The sequence below is a fragment of the Rosa chinensis genome, chromosome 5 (assembly GCF_002994745.2).
Source record: "Rosa chinensis cultivar Old Blush chromosome 5, RchiOBHm-V2, whole genome shotgun sequence".
In the NCBI taxonomy this organism is placed as follows: Eukaryota; Viridiplantae; Streptophyta; class Magnoliopsida; order Rosales; family Rosaceae; genus Rosa; species Rosa chinensis.
This window is the reverse complement of record NC_037092.1, coordinates 30,971,686-30,982,503: the sequence shown is the minus strand read 5'-3', so window position 1 is coordinate 30,982,503 and position 10,818 is coordinate 30,971,686. Positions and strand designations below refer to the sequence as shown.

The following is a 10,818-nucleotide window of genomic DNA, read 5'->3' as shown; positions in this document are numbered from 1 at the left end:
GGAAGAAAAACTTTTCTTGACGCTATCTCACACTAAGAAAAGTAAAAAACTACAAAAAATACGTTTGATGCTGGCAATATCGTGGGAGTGATTTTAAATTCTTAATACGACGCAATACCAGGCACTAAATACCAATTAATGTCCCTTTCTTTAACAGATCACCATGATGCGTGGATCAAATCACGGCAGCGGAAGAAATAAAATAGATAATACTGATCCAGTAATTATTGTTAAATGTTAATAAAATATTGAACACGAGAGACACGATCCCCTATTTTTTAAGATAGCTACGTATGTCCAGATGAGCCAGTCCGCTTCAGATTTTATAGATGAACCACTCTACACTGCAGAAACACCAACACGAATAGAATCCAAACAACTAAGTCGTGGAGGAAGAAGATGCCACATCTCCTGCAAATGCTGGAACTGAAACTAAATCAATTCTTCTTGATCCCTTTGGAATCATTTTCCTTCAAATATTTACTACTTTCGGCCATTTTCCTCATTCTCTTATACCGATGGTCCTCTCATAGAAACTCATCTGTACCACCTTCTCCACCAAAACTACCCATCATTGGAAATCTTCATCAAGTAGGGTTGCTCCCTCATCGCTCACTTCAAACCTTATCTCAACGCCATGGGCCTGTCATGCTGCTCCATTTCGGAAGCAGGCCAGTCCTTGTCATCTCGTCAGCTGAGGCTGCTTCCCAGATCTTCAAAACCCATGACTTAATATTCTCCGACAGACCCAAGTTCATCTTCTTTGAGAAGGTCATCTACAACTACAAGGACATTGTAACGGCCCCTTATGGTGAGTACTGGAGGCAGCTCAGAAGTTTATGTGTCTTAAATCTTTTGAGCAACAAAAGGGTTCGTTCTTTTCGTGCTGTAAGACAAGAGGAAACAAGATTGATGATAAGCAACATACTACAGTCCTGTAGTACTATATCATCTTCCTCCTCCTCATCCTCACCGGTTTTGAATCTAAGCGACATCTTTATGAAGCTGAGTAATGATCTCATATGCAGAGTTGCTATGGGGAGAAAGTACAGCGATCTCGGGGAAGATGGAGGGAAGATGTTCATGAAGATTGCTGGAGATCTGACAGAGTTCTTCACACGTGTTAATATTGGTGACTATATTCCATGGCTTGCTTGGTTCACTCGCCTCAGTGGGTTTGACGCTGAATTAGATGACCTGGCTAAACGAGCGGATGCATTTTTCGATATGGTTATTCAAGAGCATATTGATAAATCAATGAGTGGAATTGATGGTATGAATGACAATGAAGACCAGAAGGATTTTGTGGACGTTTTGCTTGCGGTTCAGAAAGAAAATGCAGTTGGTGTCCCTATTGATCGAGTTGGCATAAAGGCAATCATCCTGGTACGTAATTAATACTAGCTATCTTGAATCTTGGTTACTCTGTGTGGAATACAAATATACTTCAGTACACTTAATTAGTACTTACATTGTGATATCTTACAAGTTACAATCTATTCCATAGATTAAATGAAGGTTAATTTAGTACATAGAATTGTTTTTCGAATAAAACAAGTTCACAATGACCCCAACTGAATTAAGTAAAGAAACAGTACTAGATTCGAATTCCAAGTCTTGTTTGAATCTTACCTTGGCTAGCTTCATTTGAAGGAGGTTAATTTAATTAATTGAATGCACTTACAGGATATGTTTACCGGTGGTAGTGATACCACATTTACAACCTTAGAGTGGTTGATGTCTGAGCTTATGAAGAATCCAAGGGTGATGAAAAAATTGCAGAATGAGGTGAGGGGAGTAGTTGGAAACAAAGAGGATATAACAGAGGATGATTTGGTTCGAATGCACTACTTGAAGGCAGTGATCAAAGAGACTTTTCGCTTACATCCTCCATTGCCATTACTTGTTCCCAGGATGTCCAACCAAAATGCGAAAATCAACGGTTACAACATTAAGGCTAACACACAAGTTATGGTGAATGCATGGGCGATAGGAAGAGATCCCAAGTCATATACAAATGCGGAGCAGTATGAGCCAGAAAGATTCTTGAACAGTGCCATAGATTTTAAAGGGAATGACTTCGAATTAATTCCATTTGGTTCTGGTAGACGAGGATGCCCAGGAATGCATTTTGCAGTGGTTGGGGTAGAGATTGTTCTGGCAAATATTGTTCACAAGTTTGATTGGATATTGCCGGATGGTGCGAGGGCTGAGGACTTAGACATGAGTGAATCCACTGGCATAACCGCACATAGGAAATATCCTCTCAAAGCGGTTGCCAAACCATATATTTCCTGCTTCTGAGTTGCTACTCCATCCTCTCTTTAGAACTACTTCACTCGTACCAAAACCTGTTTCATCACCTTCTATTAAAAGAAAAATAATCATAACAATTCACATCCGATGCATCTGATAAACAAACTACCCTGTTTAGGTGTACCTTTATATGTATGCCAAGGAATCAGAATATATATTGTGCAGACTCTGTTATATTTCGATCTTTCACATCAAAATGTTTGGATGCAGATCAATCGGACCAGGACTGTTATATTGCTGTGATTTTTGGTTTATTATACTATACTAGAATACTGCATCCATGACGTGCCTGTATGAGAAAAATTATCAAACATGCACTTGATCGATTTTCAGCTGATCGATGTGAAAAATCACATGCAGATGTCAAAACTTCCTTCACTGATACTTTCACTTCCATCCCGTTGCTCTATATTCAAAAGTCTGAAACAAAAATATTAAAAAAGGAAAAAGAACTGTACTAATCCCCAAGAAAATTGATCCCGAGCAAAAGTTATAGTGTACTATCAACGACAACCTGCTCCATATACCCAGCTTGAAGATCTTGAGGAATACGATAGGAAAATGATGACGTACAAGGATATATTAATATTATATCAATAGCCTATAAGTACTACATTACCCGGTGGCTAGAGCAACAGTTGAACTAGAAGACGAGGAGTCGTCCAGCTGCCAAACAACCTCTTTGAACATCCCTTTTTTTTTGGCTGAAAGGTGAGTGAAAGAGAGGAGGAACCTCCCTAACACTCGATCTGTTGAATTAATCAAAGAAAAAGTAGATAACAAGAGAGGGGGACAAAACCAAAATCTCTCGAAACAAACGAACAATGAAACAAAACTAGCAAAACCAAAACTGAGGAAGACTCATAAACCTCTTTCAACATCTTCGTTCTGATTCTGATTTTCTTTTGAAGATAGAAATGCATTACGACGTACTATAGTCATGGCCATGAGGCCATGAGGCCATGAATGATAGGCCTGAAGCAGTGAAGCTGTCAATGCCCACGATATTGCTTTAGTCGAGACCCATTAAAAAAATAAAAAACTAATCTTCACACCCTTTTGTGTTTAAAATTAACAAACAGATAAAGAGTGTGATTAGTAATTTGTAACGTAAAACGGTCTGTTAATATCACCATCTTTAAAATTACATTTTCTAAAATAATCTAAATCTTATATCTTTCTCATTTTTAGTTCACATGAAGCAATTCGTTTAATCAACTACCAGACATTTCTACGTGGTGCATCCAACATCTTGAATAATTTTTTTTCCTAATAGATTGTATGAGAGTTATGCTGATGGGTATTAGATTGTTCTTGAGAAGCATAGTGTTGAATTGTCTTTCTGTGGGCAGGAAAGTAACTCCAGCCAACTGCCAATATTGAGTCATATTCCAACTGACCGAAACTAGCTTCATGCAAGATATTAATGTATGTACATAGTTCAATGTTGGTTTCGAATATAGGCTATGCATGACATCCACATTGAACGTAAGAAGTTGATTACGAGCGAACCAACGAACTATACTCTACACAGGGACTGAGTTAGGATAAAAATGTTAAGGAGGCCATAAATAAATAGTACGACATAACTTTAATTTTTGTGGCCATTAAAAGAAAAACAAATTAACTGTAATGGGAAAATGAGAGAAAAATGCATAAATTTAAAATGGTTTGACTTTTTAATTTAAATGAGCCATGTGAAAAATTGATTTGCTAAAATGTCATATAATGTTTTTTTTTCAACGTTCGTTGTTTTCAGTGTTTTTAGAAAGGGTGATTCTAGTTAGACCTCCAAATTTGATATTTGGACCTTTATATTTTTTTCAATTATTAATAGACTTTGTCAACTCATACGAAAAGTTAAATAATGACAAAGAGAGAAAAAGAAAAAATTGTTCAAGTAAATCCAAAATATGTGTCTGGCCCAAACTCTATGTTACTTGCTCTAGTTGTAATAGGGTTTGTATTAGAGATAATCTCGGAGAATCTTAGTAGATATCCAATCAATGTACGATTATGTTTCCATGTACAACTCTATTATTATGCTTGTAATTCTCTATATAAAGAGGCTCATATTACCAATGAAAGCACATCAAATTCTCTCCCAAATATCAATTCCCTAAAATACATTATCAACACTAAGTCTTAACCTTGAAACCCTAATTTCGTAGCCCTTAAATCCGAGCAACCACCGCCATACACCTTGAAGCCCCCAATCCCAGGAGCCCAGAACCAGCGGAGAAGTCACCGAAACTTGCCGGAAAAATACCGAACCGACCTCCAGAAGAAAAAGAAGTTTCCTGCCCGATTCGCACCCTTCCAATCCGCCTCCTACCATCATATTTCGTCACCGTCGGTGCCCTCAATCTAGAAACCAGCAATTGAAAAATAACGCCCAAAACCTGCCAGACTGGCCTGCAGAAGTGCCGCAAGTACCTGAACCGCGGGGACTCCCAAATGGCTGCCTTCTTTCTAGCCCAGCATACCCCAGCACTAGTCCGGCCCAAGCCAAAAAAAAAGAAAAGGAAGGCGTGGCCCAGAAAGAAGAAGGAGACGCGACCCAAGTCAGAAGAAATTAAAAAAAAAAAAAAAAAAAAGGGTGGCGTGGCCCAGAAAGAAGAAGGAGACGCGACCCAAGTCAGAGGAAAAGAAAAGAAAGAAAGAAAAAAAAAGAACCCCAGAGAGAAAGAAAGAGGTGCGAGGCCCACATTCCAAAAAGAGAGGAGAGAAAAAAAAAAAGAAGAAGAAGAAGAAGAAGGGGGAAGCAGCCCACAATCAAAGACAGAAAAAAAAATTAAAAAAAAAAGAAGGTATTTTTTCTTTTAGTCAATTCTTTTTTCTATTGTAATTTCAATTTATTTTCTTTTTCTTGGGGACTTGCAACCTTCCTTCTTTTACCCCCATTTCTTCTTCATAGGAGAGACCAAAAGCCGAACTGTGGGGGTTCGTGCTCACTCCAAGATTGGAGATTGTAGAGTCCTCCAAACTTAGAGTTTATTGAGAAGTTATGATCGACCACAAACACATTATTGTTTCGATCTAATCCAATACCTCTTGGAATCAGATTTCTTGAAAGCGACTAAGCTCAAAAATCCCTAATTTTTTGGGAGCGACTACGCTAAAATTTTTTATATGTTTTCGTGGTAGCCTTTTTCGCTCCGAAACTAACCCTAATTTCTTATTGTTTTTTAGGATGAGTAACCTGATCAAGTTGAACCTTGCTCCACTAGAAACAACATGCGCAGGATACCACAAGTGGGTTGGTGATGTGTGCCAACATCTTAAGGCTGAAAGAATTCTGAATTCGATCCTCGAGCCAAGTTAGAACGTGCTCACATTTGAGCAAGCTACCTCTTTGGAAGCGAATCAAGTTAAAGCCATTATTCTCATGACAAGGCACATGAATGACTCGCTCCAGAATGAGTACCTTAATGAAAAGGACCCTTGAAAGCTATGGGTAGTGTTTCAGTGCTAGAAACGGGGTTGTGTAAGAGCTTCCACCTCTGATATCCTTACCTGCCAACCATGAATAGAGGTTAGAGGGAAGACCGAGCTAGCCGGCCTTCGACCCTCTGATGCCTAAGTCAGATACATGTAAGAATGTAGACTAGGTAGGAGTAAATGGAGAGTGGTGGCTTACCTTGAATGAGTGGAGAGACATGTATTTATAGTGTGGGGATGAGCTTGTCACCTTTTTGTTTCCAATATGGGACTAGCTGTGGTCCACCTGATAGCACAAGTGTATGGTATCAGTATCATCTTTGGATGTTATCGGCATCGCTTTGAGTGGCTAATGAGCCTTGTGCTTCTGATACTTGTGCCTGAGAGGTATCTATACCAACAAGTCCCCCAAGTCCCCGATCAAGAGTTCTCTTGGATAGGGAGTTTGTCCATGGTAAAAGTATCGGAAGTGTAAGGCGAGTATCCTTGCCACGTGACTTTCGTACAACCATTACCCCCAGTCCCCCAAGTCCCCAGCTAAGATGAGTCTTGACTGGGGTGGTGATTTCATTTTCCGAGTATGAATGGCGCAACCATTCATTGGACATTTGGCGAAAGTTTCTTCCTTAGGGTGACTAGTCCCTGTGATGCCCCGGAAATTCGTATTTATTTCCGAGGATTTTCCGGAATTAGTTTTATAACTATTGGACGGTTTCGTGGCTCGTGGATGGAGCGGAAGTGTTTCGGACGAATTTCTATTTGAAAGGTATGACTTTAGGGGGGGCTCAAGGTTGACTTTTTATTCGTTGGGATTCTCCGAAAACTTCCTTCACGAAAGTTGTAGAGCGCGTCGATGCGAGTTCGTGGACATGTGGAACGCGAGAATCGGAGTTCGTATGAGAAAGTTATGGCCATTGGAAGAAATTTCCATTTTGGTATAAATAGAAGTTTCCCGAAGGAGAAACTTACTATTTTCATTTGTTTCCTTTTTCGGAAACCAGCTCCTTCCTCTCTCTTCTCTCTCGTTCGTACCTTCAGAATAAAAGATTTCAGACTGACCCAACCCGGACCCGGTCGATCCGACCCGACTTTTCCGGCGAACTGCGGCGGTCTCCGGCGACGAAACTTTCCAGATAGGATCGTCTCCTCCGTCTGGTCGTCCCTCTGGTGTCCTCTAGCGCCGATTCTCCTCCACGGCGGCGCTGCAAGGCTGTGCAGGTTGGTGTTTTCGGACCCGGTCGGAATTCCTTGTTCCGACGTCGGCAAGGCTTCAAGTCTTCTTGGTTGAACTCAGAACGGCCTCGTCGATCGATCCTTGGTGGTTGTTTGGATCGATTCACATGAAACTTCGATCAACTCGGGTTGGATTACTGTTCACGGCTTGTGAGGTAGTTTTCGACCCCTTATGCTTGTTTTCTGACTTCGATCCAGTTATGAAAGTTCACAAGCATGCTTAGATGAAGCTTTTTGATGTTGGGAGTTTTGTGAAATAATGTGTTTTTGGCCGGCGGCGGTGCACCACCGTCTGTGGTGGCGTTCCGGCGGTGTTCCGGCCACTTAGGGAACTGTTTCTGTTATTATATATGTTCTACTCGTTGATACGAGCGTTTCGATATATAATATGCAAGTTTTGGAGTTCGTTTGGAATTGTTATGATTTTTGCAGTTTCATACCGACCAATTTATGCTATCCGTGAGGATTTGAGCGTCCGATCGACTTGTGGTTTGGTCACATCGATCGTGGACGTATTCCAGAGACTTTGGGAGGTCTCGGATGTGGTTTCACTTCGATTGGCGCCACTTTGGGGATTTTAGTTCAAAACAAGGGTTTCGGACTTAAATCAAATTTGAATTGTTACTGATTTGAGATCATTGGTGAATAGGTGCTTCTAAAAGGTGAATTGGACGAGTTGTTGGTGATAGTGTTAGTTCGGTTCTGTATTGAAGACGCAGCGGGATTCTGAGGTGAGTAATCTCACGAAGTTCATTTCACGAACGGGAACACCCTTAGTGTTTTGGAGAGTTATTTAGTTAACTGCAAACTATAGATGGTATTAGTGACATTTCTGAGTAGATGACTATGTGTGTGTATATATATATATATATTATGGGATGTATATATATACATACGTATTCATGTATTAGTTGTGGATTTGTGAAACAATATGCATGAAACGATGTTTTTTATTGTTTTGGGTTGTGGCTTTTGGAAAACAATTGGTGGGAAATGGTATTTCTATTGTTTTGAAAAGTGTTTGAGGATTTGAGAGTCACAGGTTGTGATTTCTCCTTTTGAATTGATTTAACGTTTTGATCTGACGACCGGTGGTCTGAGGATTTGAGAGTCACAGGTTGTGATTTCTCCTTTTGATTTGATTTAACGTTTTGATCTGAGGGTCAGGTTGGCCTAAGGATCCGGGGTTGCAGGTTGCATCTTCATGGCAATATTATATCGTAAGATTGAACCTTGGCCGGATGACAGGTTACGATTCAGTTAGAGCTCTAGTCTGTCTGCCATCGTACTTTAGGGATCTAAGTAGGTTACTTAAGACTCCTGGGTACATATTTTGTCCAGGTTGGACCTATTTGCTGTTTTGTCCAGGTTGGACCTAATTATTGTTTTGTCCAGGTTGGACCTAATTATTGTTTTTTCCAGGTTGGATCGATTTATCATATTCTACTTGTTAGGTTAACAATAGGTATGATTTATTTGTGTTGATGTTTTGTCCAGGTTGGACCTAATTATTGTTTTATCCAGGTTGGATCGATTTATCATATTTGAATTGTTAGGTTAACGATTTATATGATTTTGTCACGGTGTGACTTTCATTGTTTCTTTTGGAAAAAGAGTATTGATTTTGGAAGCATGGTATGATTTCTTTATTCGCGAGTTGAAAGGTTTTCCTCGTTTTTGGTGTGAGTTGTGCATGTGTGTTTTGAGTTACTCATACGGGCTTGCAAAAGCTTACTGGGTTTGTTGTGTGGCAACCCTGTACACTATTCAAACGGTGTAGGGGTTAATCCTGCAGGTTAGGAAAAAGCGAGGTTGAGGCAGCGAGCTAGCAGCTTTACGGTAGGAAGCCATCTTTGTGACTTTACCTTTGATAAGGACTTCCGTTGTATAGTTACTCTGAGCAGCCTTTACGTGTTATTTTGTTGTTGACAATTTAATTCGTAAGCTTGTGTAATATATAACTCTTTGGATGCGAGTGTATATTAACTTTGAGGGTTTAGGACATCAATATGTGTGTAAGTTTAAGGGAAAATGATTTTCAGATATTTTGTATTGATGACTGGACGTTCACGCATATATAATTATGGGATTATATATATCAATTTTCATGTGTGTAAAATCAGGGGCGTGACAGATTGGTATCAGAGCGTAAGGTGCATATTTGGTGACAATCAATACTCCTCGAGTGATGGCCCGTCTGCAGCGGATCCCCATCTGATGCTCTTCGGTATTGATATAGTCATTGGGTATGCAATGAGCGGTGGATTGTGAGTTTTCAGGGTAGTGTTGGCTCGTTGAACGAAGTGTAGGAGCTTAAGGTAGCTTCTAGGAGTTATAGTCTTTTGAGGAATGAGGACCTTTAGATTTAACTCGAGATTTACGTAGGGGATAGAATTGTATCTTCTGACGTAGTGTTGCGGTTGATTTAGTCATAATGTTGACTTATACTTGTGATTGGGAGAGTACCTTATGGTTACGCTATGTTCTTTAGGTAATGGATCTTCAGGGAGACAGTGCTAAGGGTAGAGGCAGATTTTTCCCTCTGAAGGAGTCTTACCGGAAAGATGAAGTGCAAGCACCGCTTTTGATGCAGCCTGTTCTGCCTGTTTTTGAGGGCATTAATACTACTCGCCTATCATGGTTGACTGGGGAACTTACTAGATTGGGAGCAGTCGCATTTCATGGTGGTACAGACTACATGTTAGCTGAATGCTGGATCGAGAACATGGAGACCTATTTTAAGATGATTATCCATACTGACATTGAGAGGTGGATAGTAGCTACATTTCTCCTCCAGGATGAGGCAAAGCAGTGGTGGGATTTTGTACTGAAGACAAAGGATGTAGCCACCTTGACCTGGAGATGTTTTGTTGGACTCTTTCGAGATAAGTATTTTTCGGCTTCTACTAGAGAGCAATTGGGGATCGACTTTATCTCACTAGTTCAAGGAACTATGAGTGTCAGAGACTATGAGGCTCAATTTTCACAACTGTATCGGTTTGTCTGGCCGATGGATGCAGAAAAGTTGGCTCGTAGGTTCGAACAAGGACTGAACTACGAGATCAGGGAGAGGATGATTATCCTTCGACTGCCTACTGTGGCAATGATATTGGATAGGGCTACAGCAATCGAGCGGGAACTCCAGGCTTCTCGTGGGGAGTCATCAATCGTAGGAGATTCCCGAGGAAAGGGAAAGGCAATTGCGGAAGTTAGTAAGGCACCAGGTACTCAGGATGGGTCTCAGAAAAGACAGAAGACTTGTCAGCAGGCTCCTGTTGGTGTAGCCGCTGAACCTACTTGGATTGCACCTGTTGGGCAAGCTGTGCCTTTGAGATGTTTTAACTGCAACGAGTTGGGGCATGTGGCTAGGAATTGTGTGAAGCCGAAGTGCAGGAAATGTTACAAGTGTGGGCCGAAGGGACATGTTGTTCGGGAGTGTACCCAACCTAAAGTTATGAGAGAGAGGAATCATCAGCAGGTGCGAGCTAGGGCTGCAGCTGCACCTGTTCGGGTTGCACCTGTGGGGCAGGTGGCAAACCATAAGTGTTTCAATTGCAATGAGATGGGCCATGTTGCTCGAGTTTGCACGAAACCGAAGAATTTGGTATGTTTCACATGTGGCCAGACAGGGCATTTCTCAAGGGATTGTACCCAGCAGCAGGGTAGGGGACAAGGGAACCAGCAGAGGCAACTGCCTCAGGGGCAAACTAGGGTGTTTGCTATTGATCAACAGAATACCGAGGAAGAAGGTACTTTATCTATTTCTACTTGGGTTGTTAGAACGATGTGTGATAGTTGCGTACTTCTTTCCGTATGTTGTGTTGTGAT

The 10,818-nt window shown here is 40.9% G+C and overlaps 1 protein-coding gene across 1 annotated transcript; it reads left to right on the top strand.

Annotated features, from left to right (window-relative positions):
- Nucleotides 1-333: 333 nt before the first annotated feature.
- On the top strand, nt 334-2,767 carry LOC112165855 (cytochrome P450 736A117). Its single transcript, XM_024302554.2, has 2 exons — nt 334-1,386; nt 1,687-2,767. The coding sequence occupies exons 1-2, from the start codon at nt 400-402 to the stop codon at nt 2,302-2,304; spliced, it is 1,605 nt and encodes a 534-aa protein (XP_024158322.1). The 5' UTR covers nt 334-399; the 3' UTR covers nt 2,305-2,767.
- The last annotated feature ends 8,051 nt before the right edge of the window (nt 2,768-10,818 follow it).

What these genes read in the sequence shown, in the direction of transcription:
- LOC112165855 (XM_024302554.2), top strand. Translation starts at nt 400, where the DNA reads ATGCCACATCTCCTGCAAATGCTGGAACTGAAACTAAATCAATTCTTC. An exon ending in GCATAAAGGCAATCATCCTG is followed by an intron (nt 1,387 to 1,686) that starts GTACGTAATTAA and finishes ATGCACTTACAG; the next exon opens with GATATGTTTACCGGTGGTAG.